The 26,197-nt window shown below is 28.9% G+C and overlaps 1 protein-coding gene across 4 annotated transcripts in view; it reads left to right on the forward strand.

The window, feature by feature from the left end:
- LOC142333004 (uncharacterized) overlaps positions 1-8,960 on the forward strand; it is a 356,865-nt gene extending 347,905 nt beyond the window's left edge. For 3 of the 4 annotated variants that reach the window (XM_075379768.1, XM_075379770.1, XM_075379769.1), the window contains one exon: positions 6,879-8,960. In XM_075379768.1, the coding sequence (XP_075235883.1) occupies positions 6,879-7,191 (313 nt within the window). In that variant the 3' untranslated portion in view covers positions 7,192-8,960. The remainder of the gene's footprint in view (positions 1-6,878) is intronic. The other variant, XM_075379771.1, reaches the window with a different exon arrangement.
- Positions 8,961-26,197: the final 17,237 nt, after the last annotated feature.

Below are 26,197 nucleotides of genomic sequence, written 5' to 3' on the forward strand. Positions count from 1 at the left end.
ACCATATGTTTACTAGTAACTTTACAGTGTTGCCACTTTGGCTGCCTAAAAAACTAGTCTCATTATTTTATTTATAGACCTTGTGTGTGTGTGTGTAAAGATGTAAAATGAAGTGTGTTTAATTTTAATTGCAAAAATATAAGCATAATATTTAATAAAATGAGCAAAAATATAAGCATAATATTTAATAAAATGAAATTGTAAAAATTATTCAATTGATAAATATATAATTTAATTGTCTATATGTGTGTGTGTGTGTGTGTGTGTGTTAAAAGCATATGAAAAAATTTAACTTGAAGAAAATTTATACAAACCTACTTTAAAAGGGGTAAATACTGATTAAGTAAACTATTTTCAAAATTATGAATATTGTTCTGTAAAAGACAGTTGAAAATAGGAAAACTGAGATTATCTTTTATTTTAATTAAGTGATTCTGTTGCAGAGTAATATTTCTTTTCAAAGTATCCTTATGTAGATAACTTCATTATTTTGAAATACAACACACTTCTGGTTTTTAAAATTATTATACCCATTATAAAGTTAATTAAAAAGATTTTAGAAAAGCAAAGTTAATTAAAAAATATGTACGATGTACCGTAAAATAATAGATGATATTTACGATCTTTATATGAATATTTGCCATTAGTTCCTGTATTACTAATGATTTTTCTTTAAAAATAGTATTAAATTTATTCAAAACAAGTTTCTTTAAATAGATGTATTCAGAATGAAATAGTATTTTATATTGATGTTGAACATCTAGACTATTTTTCTTTTCTTTGAAACTGAAAAGCAAAAAACAGACAGCTTTTTGCAATAACAGACTAATCGAAGTAAATCTGAAATCACAAGTGATTGTAATTTATTTAAATTTGTATTTTATATGCACTTCAATAGATAATTTTTGTTTAAAATTGTAAATAAATGTACATCTAAATTTTAAAAAAGCAGTTGTCACACAATTACACTTCAGATTATTCATTCTTATTCCTGTTTTTACTATAAAAGTAATCTCTTTATAAAATAGTGTATTTTATCTCTTCATAAAATAGTGTATTTTATTTAATCTATTACTTCTAATAACTGGGTTTTGAATCGGTATTTTATAAAACATAAGCGCTCAAAAAAAAATTTATTTATATATAGAATGAGCAAACATTCAGAGTACAGATAATATAAAGCAATTACAAATGATAATGCAGAATCTATAGTAAGAAGTGCATCCAAGGGAATTATGCATCATCCTCCTATAGTATTGTTAGAATAGGTGAGATGAAAAAAGTATCCGACTTTCATCTCCAACCGATTTAAAGAGTACTTCAGTTTTATGTGGTTTTTCTTTTTTAAAAAACGTTAATTGTGAATTCAAATTAAATTTATAAATTTCTTGAGCTTTTTAAAAAAATCACAATAACAAACATTTTCGCTTGTGTTATGTTTGTTTTCTTGCATGATTTTTTCCTACGTTATTTTTATTTTATTTTAAATTAATTTTTGCATATAAATATTAACAGTTATATTTTTATAAAATAGATAAGTTTAAATGATTATTATAATGTTTCAGTTTTAATTTCTAAGTGGCATCAGAGTGATTTTCTGTTTCATTTAATACCATCGCACAATTTCCATTGTGCATTTACATTTGAGGTGATCCTCTTTAGCAGTTTGTTTCAATTTGAATTTTTTACGGGTTTTTCTAATACCTTTTGAAGAAATTCAATAAGGTTTTGACTTCTCGTAGAAGGGGTTATGGATTCAGTGATCCATCCATTTGTTTCAAAAATAATTATTTTGAACAAAGTATTTAATAGAACCAAAATAAGAAAAAATATCGTCTTGCAAAAAAATTTTTTACATTCTTCTTGTATGTATATATATATATATATATATATATATATATATATATATTAATCCGATTAACCTAAGTACAGAATTAATAAATATAATTTATTATTATTAATTAATTATGTATTATTATTTACTAATTCTATACTTAGGTTGATTGGATTAATATAATTTGTATAGTGCATAGAGGAATATGATTCTCAAAAGTATTGACTTTAAAATATATATATATATATTATAATAATAATAAATGATTGATAACTTCTAGGTTGGATATTAAAATAACAGGAAAACAAAATATTCAGATCCCAAATAAGTTACTAAACAAATAATAGAAATGAATATAACTATGCAGATAAAATATTTAGATCACAAATATTCCATTTTATAATTCTTCAGGTAAAAACCATTTTACAAAATTATGATATTATTACTTAAAATAAAACAAAATGCAAAACATACCATTTGGCCTTCAATGCGAGGCTTTATCAAGTGCAACTAAAAAATATAACCTAATCAATCATTGTTCAACAATATTGGACAAGTCCATATACAGAAATACATTGGTAAATACATCTAAACCACCCACCATCAACCACACCGAAAACCAAACAACAAATCTTACAACCGCACACCCACAAACAAACTCCACCCCCACACAGCAATCATTCATGACACAAATTAAATTAGATGAAATATTATATTACACTAGCATACATCCACTTAATCCGTTAATTTTTACGTTTAATAATATAATCATTTCCAGCACTAATCTTTTGGTATTATGTATATCACAATCCAAAATTTTTACTTGCTCATAATTAAAACTATTTATTTTCTTTTTGGTGTTTTGATAAGACTGTTATTTCACGTTTCTGGTATTTATGCACCAACAAAGGCTGATGATTTTCAGCCCAGAGAAAACCACAATGATGTTGCTTAAGAGCCGATTGGCTGCTTCCTGACGAATCCGGGTTTGGATGGCTGGTCTCCCCATTCGGTATGTTACAACTCAAAAATATTTGGGTTGTTACAACTCAAAAATATTTGGGTATTATCCTTGTTGAAAATTTTCTGTTCAAGAAACATCTACAGTATGTGGCAAAAAAGGTCGCTGATGTTTTTTATGGAATCCCTAGAGTCATTCATCCCGATTGGGGGTTGAATTACCGTACCATGCGTATTCTTTACAAAGGTGTCAGTGAAGCTATTATGCTATATGCTGCGCTTTTTTGGACTCACCGCATGGCTTTTAGGTATTGCGCTGACATTTTGTTGTGGGCCCAGTGATTTCTCTTGCTTGTTGTTATAGGTCGTTATAAAACAGTTTTGCAGGAGGCAGTCTGTGTTATAACTGGAGTCAAACCAATAGATATCTTGGTTAATGAGCGAGCATAGGGAACTCTAAATTTCCAAGGTAAATAACCTATTGACGTTAGAACGGAAGCAGGAGATTGAAGACCAGGGCCTTGCGTCTTGCAAGGCCCCAGTGGGACGAATACCCCATAGGTCGCTACACGCATGGTATATTTCCTATAGTGTCTGATTTAGGTGCGACTAGATGGGTCTCCCCCAACTGGTATATCACACAGTTTCTCTCCAGGCATGGTGCCTTTCGAGCGAGTTTGGCTAGGTTTTGTTTGGTGGATTTGAGTCAATGCCCGAATTGTGGGACTAATGATACAGTGGCTATGCCCTCTACGTCTGTCCCCAATACGAGGTCGAACATTCACGAGCTGTTAGGGAACTTGAGAGAATACATTCCATTCCTTTCTGGATCTTCGTAACTGGATGATCCACGAGGAGTGGTCTATCTCAGGAGGCTGATTTTTTCTATAGGTCTGCAGAAGGAGTTTAATAGAGGTACTCAATCGTGGTAGGAACCTGGGTGGCTAGGATTCCAGCCTAGCAGCCTAGGCACTGAATTGATAGCGCATTGGCTTCGTGCCACAGTTATATTGGTGTTGTTTGTGATTCAATTTGGGGCTCCTGCTGGTGGGAGTGGCTGTGCCGCTGGGGTATGATAGCCCATGCAACCGGGGACGTGGCTTTGTTCCACCGGTGGCGGTCCTGATCATGACTTGGTAATTTAACCACACAAGACTCCATGATTGGACTGGATGAGGGTACGGGGTTTGTCCCTGGCTCCTGTGCAGACCGGAATGAGGCTCCTCCTTGTTACATGACCTAAATTGGTCGACTTATTTGGGTGTAGGTCTGAATTTCTATGTTGTGTAAGACATAATTTTGATTGTTGTGAGTGTAGCACTGATTTAACTTTCTACTCGTTCAGTGTCTGAGGCATTCACAGTCACGAACGTTGCTGTCAAATCTGGACTAGGCGCGAGTTCTTGCTTCCGCAGTTTCAATTGTTACTTTGAGGGAATCATGATAAGTTGGATGTGAAGATGTCCGTTTGGGGCCTTTGTGAAGGCAAAATTTGATTTGTATTTTACTGATACAAATATCTGCCGAGGCATTTACATTGGTGGCATCCCGACTGAGGCCTGGCTGATGATTGTGAGATGTAATTAGTTAGAGGGTCTAGAGACGACCTCCTTACATTGGTGGCATCCCGACTGAGGCCTGGCTGATGATTGTGAGATGTAATTAGTTAGAGGGTCTAGAGACGACCTCTGGTAAAGCCCCTCAGGGCTCGGAACAGAGGGGGTGGTGTGGCAACCAGTAATGTCACAAGGTGGGTCCTGCTACAGGGTTGGGATGTATTAAATATTCCATGGTTTGTCCTATATATTCTCCCTGGCAGTCATTACATTGAATGCGCTGTACTATGTTAGACTGTTAAGATTCCAAATTGGTGATTTCAATTTAGAGAAAAATTTGTTAAAATTGTTGAAGTTTTCAAATGCTACTTTCAACTCTTGTTTCTTCCTTAATAACTCTCCTTCTGTTGATTGGGTCAGTAAGCATTAGAATTCTCCTTGCTAAATTTTTTACCACAGACTTTTTACATGACATTGGCTGGGCTGACAGATAATTTAAATATCTACCAAAAGAAGTCTTCTTAGCGAACCAACTAGTTATTTTCACATTAATATATTATATTAATATTTTCACATTCTGATGGAATGTGGTCATATTAAGAAACACCAAACATTTATCACAATCCACGTCTCATGTGAATTTAATGTCCTTATTATAGTTGTTAAATTATCCTAGATATCGTTAAAGCTACCTTACACCTCACTTTGGCCATTATTTGGGATTCACAAAATTTTCATATTATTTTATCTGCGTATTTATATTATTTGTTTGGTGGTGACTTATTTTGTATAAGAATATTTTGTATTTATATAAATATATATTTTTTTTTAATTTAAATTCTGTTGCTCCAACCTGAAAATTATGTAACTGTGAGATTAACAAATTTATTTATATCAGAAGTCACTCATGATTTGAAAGATAATAATGCTTAAAAAATATCTGTTTCTATAATATCATACAACAGGTATAAGATAACCTATTTGTTATATTACTGATCTTCAGATGGTGTGGTAGTATCTTAGCCTTTCATCCAATAGATCCCATATCTGTATTCTAGTCAATCTTTGAATTTTTCATGGTATTATAACATTTTTTATTCCATTCCCACTTATAAATTTGTAGCATATCAATGAATTAATCATAAAAAAATAAAGACTATGATAGAAGCATTATACTTTTTCTTTTTTTTTTTAAAGAAAAATGTTACATTTCATAAATTTCTGTTGTATAATTTATGCGAGTTAGAAACTGTTACTTTTTTTATGAATAAGTCATCCTTTTCTAATTCATTCTTTTCTTTATTTCTTATTTCTTCTTTGTTAGATCAGTGCTTTGGAAGTTGAATTAATTTCCAATGTGGTTGCATTTTTGAAATGCTAGCATAATAGCTGGCTGGTCACACATTGTATTATTAGGGCTGAGTGGAGATGACAATCCTCTATGGCTGTGGAACTCTCCAGGAACTCCTTTTTTTTATCAAGGGGGTTGCCTAAAAAATCAAACTGGCACTTGAAATCCCTATAGGTAAAGACAAGATTTTCTGCAATATAATCAAATTAATTTAATTAATTAATCAAAATATTTTCTTATTGTTTTGAGCTAAATCTGTGAAAAAATATTTAAAATTAAAGCTTAATTTATGTTTTTTTGTGTTCATATCACAGCTAATTTGCAGTATATGACTCAAAAATTGCAATTTTTTGTTCACCGTTCCAATTTTACATTTGCCACATCAAAACTTGGTTCAGAATTTAAGGTTGGTGTAGGGTCTTCATGAATTGTTTATAGTTTAGTTGAATATTTCTGTTTGCTATGAAATTTTGCAGATGAATAAGTGTGATTCTTCCGGATCTTGAATACATCGTAGACCTCATCCACGTTTAGAAAATCTGAGCCTGTTTTGAACAGCTCTTGAAGTTTCTTGAGAAAGTAAATGTTACAGATTAAAATATCTAAAATATCTATTAAAATATCTACTTCCATCCTAGATTAAATTCTCCAATTTCCTGAATGTTTGTGAGGGACCAGTGTCAAGGGGAAATCTTCTTGAGTGGAATGATTTGATTTGTCTTGTACTGGTACTCCTTTAAATAAATCATTCTCATCTTCCATTTACTCTTATTTCTTGATCTTCTGTACTGGTTTTTGGTTCTGCAGTTCAGCATCAGATCTTTTCTGGGGCACAGTCTCATCAGTAATACAGACCTACACCTATATAGATTTGTTCACGGAATGATATTGATACAGGCTTACCTGTAGATCTGTTCAAGAATTGATGTTTGTTTTTGTTGTACTACCTTGTTTAAACAGGGATCAGTACAATGAAAAACAAGCCCACTGGTGTTTAACTTTGATGATCTATAAGGACTGGATAATTTAATTAATTATCTTCTCTAGTGGCTTTTTGATAAAAATTATTTTTTAATTATTAAAAATGTTGTTGTTTACTAAGGTATTTGTAAATTTTAATTTTCTTTCTTTCTTTTTTTTTACTTTTTATTAACAGTAACGAACTTTTGTGTTATAGACCTTATGATGATGATGACGATGATGAAAACGGTGATGGCGATACTGAAAATGATGAAGATGCTGATGACGATAATGATGATGATGACGATAATGATATTTTATCGCCAAATCTTGATCGAATACTAAGTTCGCAGACGTATCTTAATAATAATAATAATAACAATAACAACAATAATATAACTAATACTAAACCTCGTCCAGTTGGCCACCGTTCAGAATGGTTACAACCTAGTGTTACTGTATCTGATTTTGATAACGAGTATGATACATCTTCCGACTACGCTGCTGACAGTGATGATTGTTCACTCTAGTCGTCTTTTTTTCTATTATAATTATTATTACAAACATTATTTAATTTATCTTTCCTGTTATGTCAGATAGACTAAAATTTTTAGTTTTTTAAGGTTTTAGTTTTCTCTTTTTTTTACTTTAGTTAATATGTAATATTGTTATCGATACAATTTGTGTGAAGGTTTTTTGTTTTTTGTTTTTTTTATGTATATATAATTTAAATTTAAACAAAAACTCGTATGTTATACATATTTTTGTTTAATTTCCTGACATCTATTTATAGGGCTTTTTTCTCAGGGGGAAAATATGATGGAACTCATTAAAAGAAAAAGTGGAGTGTTTATTAATCTGTATTTTATTGAGAGTTAATCAGTATTTTTTGGCGATTTATAAAAAAATAATGTTTAAAAAATCACGTGATCATATTGATTATGACTCGATTTTTGGGATAAATGTGCTATTTGCTTATGAGGTAGAACATGATAAGCACCTTACCCAACAACATTTTCTTTTTTCAACCTTTTTATCTGGGTAGCCCACAATCAGACTCACAATCTCAATAAAATAGTATCTGCTCTAGGTTTTGAGGGATAACGGATAGAGACAAGGCAACAGCCATCACAATTTCTGTGATACCTGTTCAAAAAGAACTTAATAAATTATAAACTAAATTACTTAACATCACCTTAGTCTTCATCACCGCATTAGTTCCTTAAGACCTTCCCAAGATATGTAAATATATATAGCTAAATATTGTTAAAAATGACTTTGGTTGATGTGCATTTTATTCACTCAAATCTCCTTCCGAGACATGATTTACAGATTTTTCATCCAAAAAAAAATCTTTTTTATGGTATGTTATATAGTTACACTAGGAAAAATTCCATAGTTTTATTAATAAATACTTTGTGCGTATATACCAAGAGAGCAAACCGTAAGTTTGTCATGTATATTTCAATAATTAACTAGTTTTTGTTTTTTATAATGTTTTATTATTATTGCTACTAAATTACAAAAAATCTATCTACTTAGAAGAGAAATATTTATTTTTAAATATTCTTGAAATATTTTTATTAAATAATAGAAATAATGATTTACTTAACCAAAGGATATACTTCCCAGAAGAGCTTTTTAATATTTTAATATTTTCGCTTCATGGTTTTTAATAATAAGTAATTCATTATTATTGTACGTTGTTGCATCAACATAATTTCATCATATAATCTGCAAGAAAATGAACACATTTATTTTAAGTTTTGTTTAGTTTTTTTTTTAAATTAAAAATTTAATTTCAAATTTAATTCTTCACTTATTTTTTTAAAAATATACAGCATGAGTTCTGAAACGCTTACCAGTACATTCCACTAGAAAAAACCCCTATATATAGTAATATATATTAAAATAATTACGATGCATATTCAGTTAGTTATATTATTAATTAATGTTATTTAACCACTCCAGTCATGAAGATTTAAGTACAAAAATAATCCTTTAATTGGAAGATTTTTTTTTCTTTTAGTTGAACAAATAATTCTATAATTTAATTCATGTATATAAAATATTCCTAATAAATAAGGAGTTATTGTTTAGAAAAAAAATTATAAATATGAAGAGGATTGTTTGGAAAGACAGATTAATAATTAATTATTTGTCACTTTACCATTAATTTATTTTATTGCTTCCTTCTACCAAAATAATTAAAATTATTTTACACTTTTATACAATTATAAACTACCTTATTCAAGTTTTTCTATTTTTTATTGATAATTTTTTTATTTCTGTTCTTCAATAAACCAATATATCGAACAGTTTTTTTTTTTTTTTTTTTTTTTTTTCGCTCAACTCAACTCAAGGTATTTTATCCTGTTTGTTATTTATTTCTTACTTCTTAATTCAAGCTTCCAGAGCAGTCTTCAGAATTCTGTCTCAGATTCTGTCTGTCAGAATCTGTTAAAATTCTAAGTGAGTCGTAACCTAAGTGAGACCTATTCAGCTAGGCCTGGGTGATAATGTGACCATGCAAGCAAACGTTGCAGTTGAAAATACAACATCTCAGTACAGTGATGAATTGTAAGACTTTCTCTGAATCTTAAAAACAGAACATCCTTATGCACTGACCCTCCATCACTCTATCCAGATATCCACAAATTTCCTTCTAACTTCCCGCAGACACTCACCAACAGATGTTTATCTCTGGGGGGCAGGTTGAAGTTTTGCTGCACGGTTGGCCAGGCGATCAGCTCTTTCATTGCTAGGAATACCACAGTGACTAGGTATCCACTGGAAGGTAATATTTTTCCAGATAATCTCCCTAGTATTTATGAATGAATTTCCTCGGTGCGGAAATGGAATCTTGTTGGCCTTTGTTTTTGTATTATTTGTAGTGCTGATCTAGAATCAGTAAAAATGCAGATACTCACAGAGATGGTGTGTAAGCAGGTCATAGAAGGCAGCTTCGGCATTCCCCTTTATTACCTTCAGCTGATCCATCTGTCAAAATCCACTGGAATCCATAATATCGTATGCCGATATACTCCAAGGTTGTCTACAAGAGGAACTCTGGAATTTCTTCATCTTTATTTACAATTCCAGTGGTGGTTAGTTCAATATTAATGTTTCAATTAATCGCGGAGGAGAGGAGTTAACCATCAGAAAAATCTCTGGTGTACGTTATGTAGACTGGTTTTCCATGTTTGATATGATACATTTGAAGGAGTTGCAAACCAAATTTTTTTTTTCTAAATGATGGGAGTGGCTGGTTTTGTGGGAGAGCCTGGACAATTTTAATGGGTTAATTGCCGGTTCAATCTCCATCGATAGGATGCTGGTTGTTCTAGGACATCCCAGACATATCTTCATAGAGATGTTCTGAATTGCTTGTAACTTCTTGAGATGAGCAGCAGACCCCATATGTCATTTTTTATCTAATGAATGTCAGATAAAACTGTCTAATAAGAGTAGCAGTATCTGCACCCCAAACTCTACCTGCTACCACTTTCATAGCATTCATTCTTCCTATACGTTGGCTCTGTACATTGGCGACATGTGAACCCCACAGCAATTTAGAATCCAAAATGATACCGAAGATCTTTGGATTTGGATTGCCCGCAGGATATGATCATTAATATATATCGTTGGTTTAAAATTCTTGAGAGAGTATCTTGTAGTAATCTTTAAATTCCACTTTGTTGTCCACTTTGAGCACCAAGTTTATGACTTGCTGCACTTCAAGAAGACCTTGAAGTGCATATGTGCACACCTACATCATCTACGTGTATGATGTAATCTGTCTTTTGAAGTATTGGATGTAAATGTCATTTACCTTTATATTAAATAATGTGGAACTTAGAACTGCTCCCTGTAGTGTTCCATTGAACACTGCTCTTGGTTCATACTCAATATCATTTTTCTTTGATTAAAAAATTGTAGAGAAATTTCAACATTCTGCCTCTAATGTCCAGTTTCATGCACTGGAGAATAATGAACTTGCTCGTCACTCTGTCAAATGCCACTTCAAAATCGATCATTACGGCAACTGCACACTGTTTCTTGTTGAAGGCAGTATTTATTTTATCAGTTAAGTACAGCAAAGAATCCACAGTTCCTCTTCTTGTTCTGAAATCAAACTGCTTGTCACTCAATAGATCTTCAGATTCCTATTTCCATTAATATGCATACACATTATGTTAGAGATATTGGGCAGAGAATTGAATTTTTCATACTGTAGTGGCTACAGTGTGTTACAGTTCATTGAGTTCACAGATGTTTTCCAGGACATGTTTTTAGCCATCATAATGACTACCTTGCTTTTGGCAGCTGCTTATATTTTGTGCGGTTTTCTGGTATATGGCTGCTCTTCCAAATTCTCCTGGCATTCTTCCTATCTGTGATCAATTTTTAAATATCTTGTGTTCACCAGACATTAAGTTTATTCCCAGTACAAAATTCCACTCTAGCTATGCTCTTATTTGCTACATTAATGATCACCTGTTCCAAGCTCTCCAAAGTACCGCACATGTCTGCATTAGTCAAAGCCATTTCCTCTTTGAAGAATTTCCAATTGGCTTGTTTTATTTTGTATCTATTCTATAGATTCTGTCTTGCATTAGAGTTGTTTGTAGTAGAGAAACCAAGCTTGCAATACACAGGCAAATAATTGCTTGAAAATCATTTCCTAAGTACCAAACTCTCTAACCAAATCTCTAAAAAAGAGCTGGTGAGATCAGTGAAAGGTCCAATGTGCTTGTAGTTCTAGAAGAAGGGGATTGTTAAGTAGGCTCCCATGGCAAGTTAAAAGCACCAGGTCATTTATCCTGTCTCCTATTTGTCTGTTACATTAATACAATTAATTAAACTCCCTAATTAAAAATTCATTATAACTTTTTTATTTGTATAATAAAAAAGAATCACAGTTGACAACTGTAATTTTATATATATATCAATGATATATATATCATTGACTTGAAGGATTCATTCATATTTTTTTATGTTGAATTTTCAACCCTTAACTGTACAACTTGCAGATTTATCACAGTTAAATGAAAGTTAATTGGAATATTATAATTTTGAAAGTTCTCATACAGCTGAAATCAGTTTTTTATACATTAGACATTTATTACAAAACCATTATATATGAATGAATACAGCGTCATAAAAACAGTAGTATGGAGAGTGAATTTTTGAATTAGTTACTCTGATATAATTTTAAATTTTTATCTATGATGGTCAGCAATTCATAAAAATCTTTTTTAACAATAAATTTTTTTTTAACAATAAACCGTATTAAATTTTGCAATAGAATGTTTGTCGCTGAAGATTTCACCATTACCACAAGATGATTAAAAATCATTCTATAAAATTCGGTTCACTTTGTGACTACAATGGTTTATATTTTTAAGTTATTTTTATTTAAATTGTTTTTTTTTTATGTATATTTATAATATACATTGATATATTTCTGTGTTGAATTTTTGTTAAGTTTTAAAATTAATACAAATACCAGCAAAGTTGAGCAATATTTCTCCAATTGTTGTTTAACCATGTCTTAATTTTCTCTACTATTTTTAATATTTCTTAAATTCCTCAAAATACAAAATAATAATTATACACTTACATGTTAATAAAGTAAAAATATAAATATAAAATGTAAAAATATGTTATTTATTCAATATGAAAGTAAAATATTTTTGAGTAAAGTAATAAAATTTCTTTATTACTGTTAATTTATTAAGGCTCTACATCACTACTACTTATGTTGCTAAAACAAATATATTTGATTTTGACAATTATTTTTTTTTTATTTAATTTATGATTACAAATGTTTTCATAAAGATGTATTTGTGTTAATATTTTATATAATTTCTTTAATAACCAATTTTGAGAAATGTACTATTACTATATATATATAAATAAATATATAGATAAAATTTAATATCGATGTTATTTAGTTAATAATTATTACATTAATTATTTACTGATTAAAAAAGGTTATAATTAATGAAATTTAACGTTTATTTAGGGTTACAATATTTTTAATATATTCAGTAGCATATAAAGGTATCATTTAGTGATTTGATGTAAATTTATTTATATATCATAAAAAACATAAAACATGTTTAATTAGTTTTTTATTTTTATTACATAATGTACCACCTCTTTCTACCATATGAAAATAATACATATATATTACATTGTATAATATTTCTTTATATCATCTTATGAATGTAATTATTTCTTGCATTTTTTTTTCATTAGTGTTAAAATTAGTCACGTTTTAATTTATTTATTTACATTTTTTATATTATTGTAATAGTTATCTATAAACTATTACAATAATATAAAAAAATTTTTGTTGAGGTTTGGTTAAATGTATCGATATCTTTAGAACGTCAAGAATGTATGTACAATCAATTTTTTGACTCCATAGTTGCAAAACAGTTTAAATAATAGAACTTTTAATTAACAATCCATCCTTTCCACTCTCATCAATGGTTATGCCTTATAAACAGATTCAGAGAAAGTTAGATAATGCTGCATGCCAGATGAACTAACTACTTGTAATGATAAAATGCTGAGTTTTGTTGAAAAGTCAGTGCAACAGTTTCTTATGATTGATGTACTATTAGTAGTACATTATGCAACAGGCCTATTATCAACAAGCCGTTGATGCACAAGAACAAAGTAAGTTATGACGCAAGAATACATTAATGGCTGTTGTAGAGAACTGTGTACCATATTTTTTCTACGGCCGAGAAAATATTGGGATTACTGATTAAAGTCAATGTTATGTTTACAAAATATTTTTTTTTTAATTTCTCAAAAATACATTAACTATACATTACTGTGGCAATAAGTTATTAATCATAAGTTCTGTCTTTTCTTTAATATCAATTGGTGTTTAAGACATTTCTTCCACACAATCTAAACAGTGTAATATATAAGTTTAGTTACCGATCTGTGTACTTTCAAATTAACCTCTGCTTGCTAACTACCAAATCTGATTAAAATCAAACTAAAAAAGCAACTGATAAATTAAACAATACTCATTTCTGATTGATCAGAGGTTGAAAAGAGCAAGCTTGTAATAGGTTAAACACTTGTATCATAATGAAAATTTATTTCATTACAATACAGGTTTCAGCCAAGTAATTCAAACATTTTATATACAGCTTTAAAAAATAATTTATTTTAATTATAGATTCCAAATTATTTTTAAAGAATAGTAAAGCAGTACCGTACGGGTTTAATGAAATAATTATAACAATTTTTTGAATTGGGTCTTGTGAAAACGTCAGTCTTTTTGTTAGTTTAAATAGATATCGTGTAAAAATATATGCAGCACCAGTGCTAAATTATCATTGTTATCAGCCTTTTTATCCAGTCCTCTTTGTAAAGTTTTCAATATTTGAGCTTAAAAATTCCCTTGTAACATTAGTGTTACAACAGTTTTTTCTTTTCTTTTTTTATCGTACTAGAATAATCTTCAAAATTCCATACTGAATCAATTATCTAGACATAACAATTTAAGTCTGTAACTTTGAAACTCAAATAATTCTTAAAGAGTAATTTATAATTTATTATGTTTATGTTTTTATGATTGATTACTTTTTTATTGCCCAGTAACATGGTAAGAATAATGTATATTAATTTAAGTTATTAAAGAAGTGTGCAGTTTATTTTAATAAATTGTTTATTAAAAAAAAAAAAACAATTATTCTTGATTTATTTTATGATAAACATTTGACAAAGATATATTAATAATTTATCTAAATATTTTTTTTTTCAAATTATTTATTAGTGAACTATTAATTTTGTGAATCTCAATTATTATTTAAGTATACATATATATATATATATATATATATATATATATATATATATATATATTTATTATTTATTTATTTATTCCATTTGTGTATTTTCAATATCTATAAATATTTTTGTGTTAACTTTGTACAATACTAAAAGTTATGAGAGTATGTTTTTTTAACCTTATAAAATTATAAAATACGTTGAATTACTTCTTTTAGTAAGTATTGTATTGTTTATTTAAATTTTGATTATGTTAAATGTGTAAAATAAAAAAAGACTAATGATAATAAAATATTACAGTTTAGAAAATTGTTTTTTTTATATAATATTATAGCCCAATTTAATTTACCGTTAAGTAAAATTATTACCACATTAAAAATATATTTTTATGAACGGTTTACTTTTTCTTTTTTTTAATCATTATTTATTTTTAATTGTAAAATTCAATAACATGCATTATCATTTATATAAATTATCTTCTAGTTTATTTAGTTTTAAGAAGGTACCTCTTGCAAGTGGTCATTTATGAAATGAAGTTACTTAAAAATTGGTTAATCATTTATTTGTACATAAAAAACATTATGATGTGCACGGAATAATCAATTTAAAAATAAAGTTATATGTAAATAAATAAAAAATAAAGTAAAAAAGTAAGGCCAAACAGGAGATATCATTTACAATAAAATATTTTAGGCTTAGACATTTAACAATATTTCGTTAACTCTTTAGTTCAAAATATATTCTTTTTAATTGTGTACTAATTCATGCAATAAGTACATGGCATTGCAACAAAAAAAAAATTATTCAGTAAATCTCTTGTTTATAAATGTAAGTATTTATGAGTTCGATAAATTCATTTTTTTTAAACATAGTTTCATCCTTTGAACACATTTATTTAATGTAAAAACACGATTTAATGTATACATCATTAACAGATAATTATTTTTTTTGTATGATTGGTAATATCACTCTAATTTATAGTAATTATGTATGAAAACTGAGCTTTATTCTGTCCAGTTGATCAGGTGCAGTAATTCTTAATAAAATACAAAAAAAAAATGGATAAAGAAATAAAATTGCAGAGAATTAAAAAAGAAAAATCTAAAAATATAAACAGGAACTTATTCAAAATGAACATCACTAATTTCTGATTTTTGGAATGGTGCTAAATTAAAATGTAAGAGTTGATTTAACCTATTTTTTGTTAAATATTGAAATGTTTATATCCATAAGATTTTAGCTTTTAAATACTGTTTTAGTAGATTATGTTTTAGTAGATTATATTACAAAACATTCTTGGTCCATGCATGCACTAGTATTTAAAGAACTCATAATTTAATACCATGAGCGTACATTATAATGTTGCCTGTTGTATGTAAGAAGTTATAGAAATAAATCATTTGATAATTTATCATATCACTGTACACATTAGCCGATATAGGATGATCAGCCAAATGTTTAATTTGATATTTTTTTTTTTTTTTGTCTTCAGTCATTTGACTGGTTTGATGCAGCTCTCCAAGATTCCCTATCTATTGCTAGTCGTCTCATTTCGGTATACCCCCTACATCCCACATCCCTAACAATTTGTTTTACGTATTCCCAACGTAACCTGCCTATACAATTTCCTTCTACCTGTCCTTCCAATATTAAAGCGACTATTCCAGGATGCCTTAATATGTGGCCTATAAGTCTGTCTCTTCGTTTAGCTATATTTTTCTAAATGCTTCTTTCTTCATCAATTTGCCGCAATACCTCTTCATTTGTCACTTTATCCACCCATCTGATTTTTAACATTCTCCTTTAGCACCACATTTCAAAAGCTTCTAATCTTTTCTTCTCAGATACTCCGATCGTCCAAGTTTCACTTCCATATAAAGCGACACTCCAAATATATACTTTCAAAAATCTTTTCCTGAAATTTAAATTAATTTTTAATGTAAACAAATTATATTTCTGACTGAAGGCTCATTTCACCTGTGCTGTTTGGTATTTTATATCGCTCCTGCTTCGTCCATCTTTAGTAATTCTACTTCCCAAATAACAAAATTCTTCCACCTCCATAATCTTTTCTCCTCCTATTTTCACATTCAGTGGTCCATCTTTATTATTTCTACTACATTTCATTGTTTTGTTCTTGTTTATTTTCATGCGATAGTTCTTGCATAGGACTTCATCCATGCCATCCATTGTTTCTTCTAAATCCTTTTTATTCCCAGCTAGAATTACTATATCATCAGCATCTTTATCGTTTCACCTTGTACTGTTACCCCGAATCTAAACTGTTCTTTAACATCATTAACTGCTAGTTCCATGTAAAGATTAAAAAGTAACAGGGATAGGGAACATCCTAGTCAGACTTCCTTTCTTATTACGGCTTCTTTCTTATGTTCTTCTATCTCTGTATTTGAACCCTAATTTTTTTTAAATGCTGAACATTTTATTCCTGTCTACGTTATCGAATGCCTTTTCTAGGTCTATAAATGCCAGGTATGTCGGTTTGTTTTTCTTTAATCTTCCTTCTACAATTAATCTGAGGCCTAAAATTGCTTCCCTTATTCCTATACTTTTCCTGAAATCAAATTGGTCTGGTCTTCTCCTAACACTTCTTCCACTGTCTAGTAAAGATTTTTGATGCATGACTTTTGATGATATTTATAATAAATTATATTTGCTGACCTTTCTTCCCATATTATCACTGGTGGATATCATGGATTAAAGGTACTTAAATATCTTTAAATAATAATTACTGAAATTTTAACATACAGAACTTCAAGGTTTCTCATTAATGTACAGACCATGTTGATTTTTAATCGCAGAAAACAAGATCTAAGGAAAAAAATTATTAATTTCCATAGAATTGAATTAAATAATTTTTTTTAGATACATTTTATTTTATTCCATATCTCAATTACTTACTTATACATAACAATAATAATTTCATATTGGATTATCATTGGGAAACGAATGAGTGAAAGAAATATTGCTACTTTATTACAAGAGTGTTATGATGATCCAGTTGTTACGTATATTATATACATAATGTGCAATATCGAAATGGATTTAATAATACTTGAAAAATTTTTTTTTAAATTCAAACTACAGTCAGTGTTGTTGTCATTGTGACTATATAGACCACACCTGAATAAATACCTCATTTGGAATAGTATATTGTAAGGTTTTTGAATATATATTATTTAGGTTCAGGAAAACGTTTCTTCATATATTAATGCAAAAGTAAATCTAGGATATTCTATATTTCAAATGAAGTTAATTTAAACCAAATATGTGCAGTTTTCATCGATGACTTTTTACCATATTTGATGTAAAATCAATTTCTTGATGAAAAACTGATGTGATTATCACAGACATCTTTTGAACCCAACTTTATATTATAGAGTTCTGTAGAGACCAAAACAAATGGTAGTCTGATAGTACAAGGTTCAGGACTATTTGTTGGATGCATCAAAAACTTCCCAGCCAAGCTCAGTTTTTGACAGATCAAAGATATGTAGGGTGTGGCATTACTGTGATTGAATATAATACCTTTCTCATCAATTCTGGTTGCTTTGTCCCAATTGCTTGACATAATAATCTTTCCATTTGTTGATAGTAGAAGTTAGAATCAATTGTTTTACTGGGCATCAGCAGCTCGTAGTGAACAATTGCTTTCCAGTCTAGCCACTCACACACAGACAAGGGCATCAATCCTGGCTTTACCGCCATTTAACAGAGTTTACTTTCTTCAACCTCAATTTTTTCCACGCATTATTTGTCTTTTGTGATCCATTTTTTATAGTTTGTAACAAGCCGTTTCAAAAATGGTTTGATTTTATTCTGTTTTAGTCATGATTCGCAGATAAAAATCTGATCCATTAAATTTTTCATTGTTAGATCATGCGGCAAGCAAACATTAAATTTGGTTTAAACCTGTTTTGTTGTCGATATTTAGTTTGTTATTGGTATCACAATTGCAATTGTAATCATACTCCTGATTGCAATTACGGAATGGAATGGGACAATAATATTTGTGTAAGATTTATCTCCTACTGTTTTTGCAGAGCCTGGACAGTTATCATTTGGTCCTGAATTTTTCTTATGCATAGATAGATTTGTTTTTAACACATTAAGTGCTAGTGGGGTATCAAGAAACCGATCAATGTGGCTGAATTTTTTTTTCATCATTTTTTTTTTAATTTAGTAAAACTTTTTTGGCTGGAAACCAACCAAATATTTAAGACGCTACAGTGATATCGCCATCACAGAATACAGTCCTAACACATCACCTGAATAAATATCTGTTCTTCTGCTGTACAGTCTGCTAGTATTTGTAAATAATGAAATATCTATCGCATCAAAATAATTTATATTCCTTATCAAAATAAAGGCTTGTTTGTATTTACATGTAAATTTTCATGTTACGGGTTATTTTATAGAACATGAGCAAACAAATTAATTATTCTTATATTTTCATTAGTTTTATTCATACTGCACAATCTATAGCAATAGAAGCGTATTAGATATTATGAACTTTATAAAGAAAACAGAGTGTAAATTGTTACTCAAGGTGAGACATAAAATAAAAACACAAATATCAGAATGGATAATTATTAATTTCATTACAATCAAACAAAACGTTAATATTTTATCAAATACAATCATAATACAGTACAGTACTAAAAAAAAAAGTTCAAAGGAATAACAGACAGTAGAAAATACAATACGATACTAAAATGGAAATAATAATACAACTTTTGCATACCATCACAAAGATTTCCTTACCCAGTAGAGGGGGGGGGGAATAATAAGCAATGAGTTGATCTGCTCGATCAATTCCACCCATATGTTCATTATATTTTGCGATAGTCTTGGGCTTATTTTTTACTTTTCCAGATCTGATTTTGACTGTTTTCATTTGTGCACTGTGTTGAGAAGAAATCATACTCTGGCCCTTGTCGAACCACTTAAATACAGATACCTTTCTTGGTATAATAATAATATGTACTAAATTTCCATTATGGTTTGCTTTCAAGGTGCCCTTTACATAAGTTTTTCTTCCCAACAGTTCATCGGTCAGAGGTACACTATTATAAAATTATCCATATACACACATACAGATGTTTACATGCTTTTCTACATGACCCTTACCACCCAGTTGATTATCTTGGATGAGATTCTGTCTCCTGCAGTAACTGATGAAGGGCCTAGCAGTTCAGAATTGTCTTCATGTTTCTAAAAAAAGGAGGTGAAATAATCAGGAATGTTAATCGAAATAATTGTATAAATCTTTATAAGAAATGATTACAAAAAATGTTATAAATGATTTTATAAAAAAGTGAAATGCATTTTATGAATTCAGAGAAGAATATGTAAAAGTGATGAATCAATTAAGATAAAGTAATATTTTCAAAGAAATTTAAATCATCTACAAGATTATCTGACCTAAAATAAGACTATTCTAATTTTGTGACCAATTTTTTATAAATTTCAAAATAGTACATAACTAGTGATTATGTGAAGTTATGTGCTAAACAATGTTACGTATTAAAATTGTTTACTATTAATACTAAAATAATCAACGGAAAATACAACCAAAAGATGAACTTACCCTTTTTGATGTCATTACTGGGTTGATTTTCAATGAAGAACTTATTCTAAAAGAAAAAATTGAAAAAAACAAAATAAAATAAAAAACTGTAACAAAAATGGTAAGAAAATTTGGGTAGTGTAGAAAAAAAATTTTTAATTTGTAAAATAATTAAGAAAGGTGTATTAAACTAAGCTGTAAATATCTTAATTCAAACCTTCCTTGAGGTGGTAGTGAATAAATTGTTGCTTGATCCCATATCACTTAAATGATTACATATAAAAACTTATTTTTTAAAAAAGGTTTTATTTAACTAATCTTAATATTAACATTAATAAAAAAATAAATTAAGAAAGCCCTCTAAAAAGTAAAAAATAAGAATTAAATCAAATTGAGAATTTTAAACAAAAAAATATAATGTATTAAATATAAAAATGTACTGAAAAGTAAAAAAATAAATTATATAAATATCTAATAAATAACCAATAAATAAATGTATAAATTTCAAAATTAGAAGTAATGAAAATATTTAGTTAAATAAAAGCGTGGTGCAGTTTTTATAATTTATTTAAAACAACACAACATTTATTTTTACAACAATTAATTTTCAATTTCAATAACGAAGCGAGGAGGCGGAAAGGTCTGCTGGAACCTCTCCAGTTGAGACTGACTAGCTACAAGTAACAATCTGGGAAAATCCACCCACTCGCTTTCTTTGTACGTGTTCTCACATAATTGAAGTTCATCTTCGAATTCTTGTAATCTAAGCCAAATTGAACACACGCTTTCCGCTAAAAGTTTCATTTTAATTGATTATGAATTTTTATTTAACGAATTCATAATTATGATTACAATTATAATAACGATAAAAATTAATTTTTCAGATTACCGTCATAATGTAATAAAGTTTGTGCAAGATTTCTAAATGTAATTTTTATTTTTAATCTTATTAACCCTTAAAGGTCATCTCGGTTCAAATTTGAACCGTCAAAGAATTAAAACTTGAGTTATTTTATTATAGATAAATAAAGTATATACATATAATAAACAACCTCGTTAAACAAATTTTATATCAAATTCCGACACCATAGTGTTGTATTGTCATCGAAGTTTCATACGTGTACCAAATTTCATTGATTTTCATACGATAGATCAAAAGATATAGCAGTTGCAATTATTCCTAAAGTGAGTTAAATAAAAGCTTTTAAAAAGCCAAACAAGAGACGTCACAATAAAGTTGTCGGGCCTGTGACGACCTTAAAGAGAGGTCCGTCATCCACATTGAACATGTTACCAGTGATGAAATTTTATTGTGTTCTTCCATCCTTTTGAAAAATTTTTACTTGTGTTATCCTATATAAATTTATATATATATATATATATTTTTTATATGTATATATTTGTAAAATAACATTTTGTGAATGAAATGAAAAAATTTCATTTTGCATGTGAAACCGACCCTGTTTAATTCTGTTTTTACCAAATTGTGTATATTACTCTTTACTGGGATACTGATTTTTGAAAATTTTTCTGCGATTATTTGATAATTTTTAAAAGGATCTGTAATGTACAAAAGCTTACACTGTAGCTCCCTTTCCATGATAAAATAATTTTGGTAAAGAACAAACTAGTACACTGAAACATGAACAATTTACAGTTGACAACGTTAGATGGCAATATTAACATACACAACCAATAGTGGTGCTAATAAAATAGTACCATTGAAGATGACAGTCAAATCTGCAGTATGAGCCAGTTCAGTTCTGTTTTAAGTCATCCAGAATATTAAAAACCTTTTCTACTTTTCTATTAATTCATTTAAAAAAATATACAATAGCGAAATCAGATGTTTTTAAATTATGCAGCCACAAATAAATGTTCTACTCATAAATTTGTAAAAGTTCCTCTTTTATCTATCTGAAAATAAGATAATTATTGGAAAGCAATAAGCTGTTTGTAAATATTGTATTTTAATCAGTGGTTTTGGTTCTCATATAATTATAACAAATAAAAAATTTTGATAAATGTATATGATGACAAATTAATAAACAAATTATATTTCTTAAAATAAGATCTTATTTTAACATTTGATAACTTACGGCTTTATTTTTTTAAATCTTACCAATACAATAATACTATGTGCAGAAAAGTTGGCATTAGTTCATGATCACTTTATTAAATAAGAATCCTTTGGACTAGGATTTGCTATAAATTAAAAATATTTGTATATATTAGAAGGCCTTATTTTACCTCGTATAAGCATCTAAAGCCTAAATTGGGTGTTTTTTGTGTAGCTATTGGACAGGAAACAAAGTCCAGGTCTATAGATAGAACCTTTAAATTCTTCATTTTATCTCAAATATAATATGCGCATCTAACTAATAAACTGTAATGCTTCCTGGAGGAAAGTAAATCAAGGATAAGGAAAAGGGGTGATGGGTAGTGAGAAAAGAATAATCTGTTCATGGATCGGCTCAAAAATGAAATTTGTGTGCTTTATGGTCCCTCAAAGTAGTAGACACAGATTCCATCTACTATTCATAAAGGAATTTGGTATATTTTTACCCAAAATCCAAATAGTACATTCTTAATTCTCAAATATAAGCAGCTGCAAATTATATTTTTCCAGGAAATGAAGAGATAACAGACTCAGATTTACTTAAATAAAACTAATATAAATTGTGGAAGGAAAAACATGTTAAAAAGTAAGATTTTGGTGAGAGATGAATCGAGTACACACAATAGGTTAACTTTTCAGCAATCTATTAATACAAACAGTGATAGAAACTTCAGCCCTCTTATCAAAAGTAGGTTTTGATACATATTGTGAAAGATTCGAATTTAATGTTATGAACTTCTTGCTTACTAACCGTTTGTATACAGGCGGAGAATTTCTTGAATGTAACACTAACCGGTATATAAATCATTTCTTTTCTTTTCTTATATAGTCTTTATTATTTCATAATTAATAAAAGTTAATTCTGTTTTTTATTTTGGCTCATATTATACCTTTATTCTAAATATTGTAAATTTAATTTGCTTATATTTGAGTTGTTGGTTAGAGTAAATTTAACTATTTAGTTCATTTTGAATGACGTTTATTTTACATTGGTGTTAATATTTCTGTTATAACAACTCAGTTAAATTAAATATCATTTACTATTTGTAATAAACCTTAGGTTAGGTAATGTTTTTTAATGTTCTCTCATAGTTATCCATCCATTAATATATATTTTATACATTTATAATGTTTTATTCATTTCATCTTAATGCACGAGGATTGTCTGAAAAGTTTTGAGCTTAACATAGAAAGATGTATTCTTTCTGTCAAATTTAGTTTTATTTTTCAACAAAGTCTCCTTTCAAGTCAATATACTTTTTCTAGTGATGGTCTAACCTCTTTTACCCAAATAGTAGCTGGCATCTTTCTCAGCAAAACAGGCATTTACATATGCAATAACCTCTTTGTCTGATGAATATCTCTTCCCTCTAAGCAAACCAAAGTTAGGAAACAAGAAAAAGTTGCTTGAGGCCAGATCTGGTGAATACGATGGGTGATCACCAATTCAAAGTTAATTTATGAATTTTAGCCACGGTGACCATCGAAGTGTGAGCTAGCACGTTGATTGAAAAGCACTTTCTTCTTCAGATGAAGTTGTTTTTTTGCAATTTCTGCCTTCAGCTTGTCAAGTGATGATGCGTAATACTGTCTCGTTATTGTTTTACCTTTTTGAAGATAATCGATAAATTCAACAAAATTCCATTACTATCGTAAAAAACAGTTGCCATCACCTTCCCAGTCGATGAAATCGTCTTCACCTTTTTTGGAGCAGGTTCACCCCTTTGCAGTTACCATTTTGACTATTGTTTTATTTCAGGAGTGTAGTGGTGGATCCACGTTTCATCTACAGTTATGAATAGACTCATTTTGCTTAAACTGCTCCATCAGAGCCTTGGAAATGTTCATTCAAATGTGTTCTTGGTCAAAAGTGAGCAAACGCAGCACCCAACACTTGGATAGCTTACGCATATCCAATTATTCAGTTAATTTATGACAAACACGTTCTTTCGAAATATCCATAGCCTCTGCTATCTCTCTAACCTTAATTCATCGGTCGTCTAGTACTGTCTGGTGAACTTTTTCGATGATATTGGTGGTCGTTGCAGTTTTTGGCCGAACCGAACACTCATCATCAACCAAGCTGGTATGACCATGTTTAAACTCAGCTGCCCATCTTTCCACAGTGGCAAGCGATGGGACAGAGTCTCCCCGTAAACAGCATCCTAATCGGTTTTAATTTGCATAGTCATATTGCCTTTCAAATTCAAGTATCTAATCACGGCACGATATTTGATTTTTTTCCATTTTCACAAAAACACTTACAATGACTTAAACAATTATGAAATAGCAAATGAGTGTCCAAAATGACTGAAATTTTAGCGAGTACCTTTCAACATATGCACAAATACATTCCATAACTTTTGTTGACTGCTCATCAACTTTTATAACTTTGTATATAGCTGACAATTCCCATTTCATGTATCTACTGAATTAGTGATGAAGGATAAAAAAAGGGGTGGTCAGATTTCAGAAAAGGGATGGAGAACAATCAACCCACATATTGTTTTTAAATATAATTTTTTAATAAATTATTCAGTAGAAAAACACATTTATAATGTATTTCAATAGTTTGAAATTTTGTAACATGACTAAATATCTTTAAATATATTCCTTCAAAATAAAAGGTGAAAAAACATATTAGTAATATTATTTAAATTAGTACATAACAATTTAATATACTGTTATAATTATTTTATTCTGGCTTTGAGTAGTAACGTCGTATTAAATTATTCTCACAAAAAACCAGAAGGCAGTTTCTTATATAATTTTTTTTTTAATTATAAATAAAACATTTTTATTTTTGTGTAGTATCCTATTAAATTTTTAGTGACCCATAAAAATCAATATCTAAATCATTCATACTTTATTATCTGTAAATGATAATACAACATTCATTAAAAATGTATAAATCGCCTATAAAAAGATAATTAAAAGATAGTATTGAAGTGAAATGAGAGAATGATATGGTGACAATTGTAAAAAATAAATTTACCCGACTCAGCTATTAGTTGAGCCTTTGTATAACTCTGTAATAGCAAATGAAAATCTTCAAAGAAGCCTTCATGTAGATAACTAACCATCAGAAAGCTACTTTAGGAGATAAAGATAATTTTAGGAAGAACTTACCAGTATTTTTTTTTTAATGATACTTTTATATTTTTTCACAAATGTTTGATAAAACATATTAACATGCTGGATGTTAAAATTAATTTTACAAGTTGTTTCATAACAGTCTAGGGATGAGATTATAATACTTTTTTTGCTGATTTTCCTAGAAATACAATTGACTACATGAGATCCCAATAACTTATATCTTTTTTTTTTTTGTTATGAAAGAGGAGGCATCAACAGCATGGTCATTAACCCTGGTAATTGGTATCATATGAAAAGATGTCATGCCTGACCAGGATTCAAACACGGGACCTCCACGCAGAATACTGAGACAGCTACACCTACTTGACCATGGAGGTTGGCAACTTATATCTATTTCTCCCTTAGTATCTCTTTTTTTTTCATGTAAAATGATAAATAAAGCACGTTTTAACATTTTAACTTTTAATGGTTGATTATACCTTGATGAATAGTGTGTTTATAGATTAGTCTACCTATTACGTGTGTATATGTTATACACACTAGGTAAAATGTTGTAAACATATTTCAATCGATTTATATCAAATTTATTTTTCTCTAATTTTGAATAACTAATTTTTTACAATAAAAAAGGCTATTTAAAATATGTGTGGAATAGAATATCAAAAACTTTTAAGGTTCCAGTTTTATATAAATAAAATTAAATAAAAATTCTATTGATTTTATCAGAAATAATTTTAAATATTACATTATTTTGATTAATTTTTTTCTTTGAATTAACAACAAAAGATTGTATATATGTATTTATCAGTTTATATTGGCAAAATGAAACAAAACTGTTCTGCTTTTACACAATAATTTTACTGGATTTTATTTGGTAAGTGATAATAAAAAAAAAAAAATGAAATCATTTTGT

Source organism: Lycorma delicatula, chromosome 12, assembly GCF_047948215.1.
Source record: "Lycorma delicatula isolate Av1 chromosome 12, ASM4794821v1, whole genome shotgun sequence".
NCBI classification, from domain to species: Eukaryota; Metazoa; Arthropoda; class Insecta; order Hemiptera; family Fulgoridae; genus Lycorma; species Lycorma delicatula.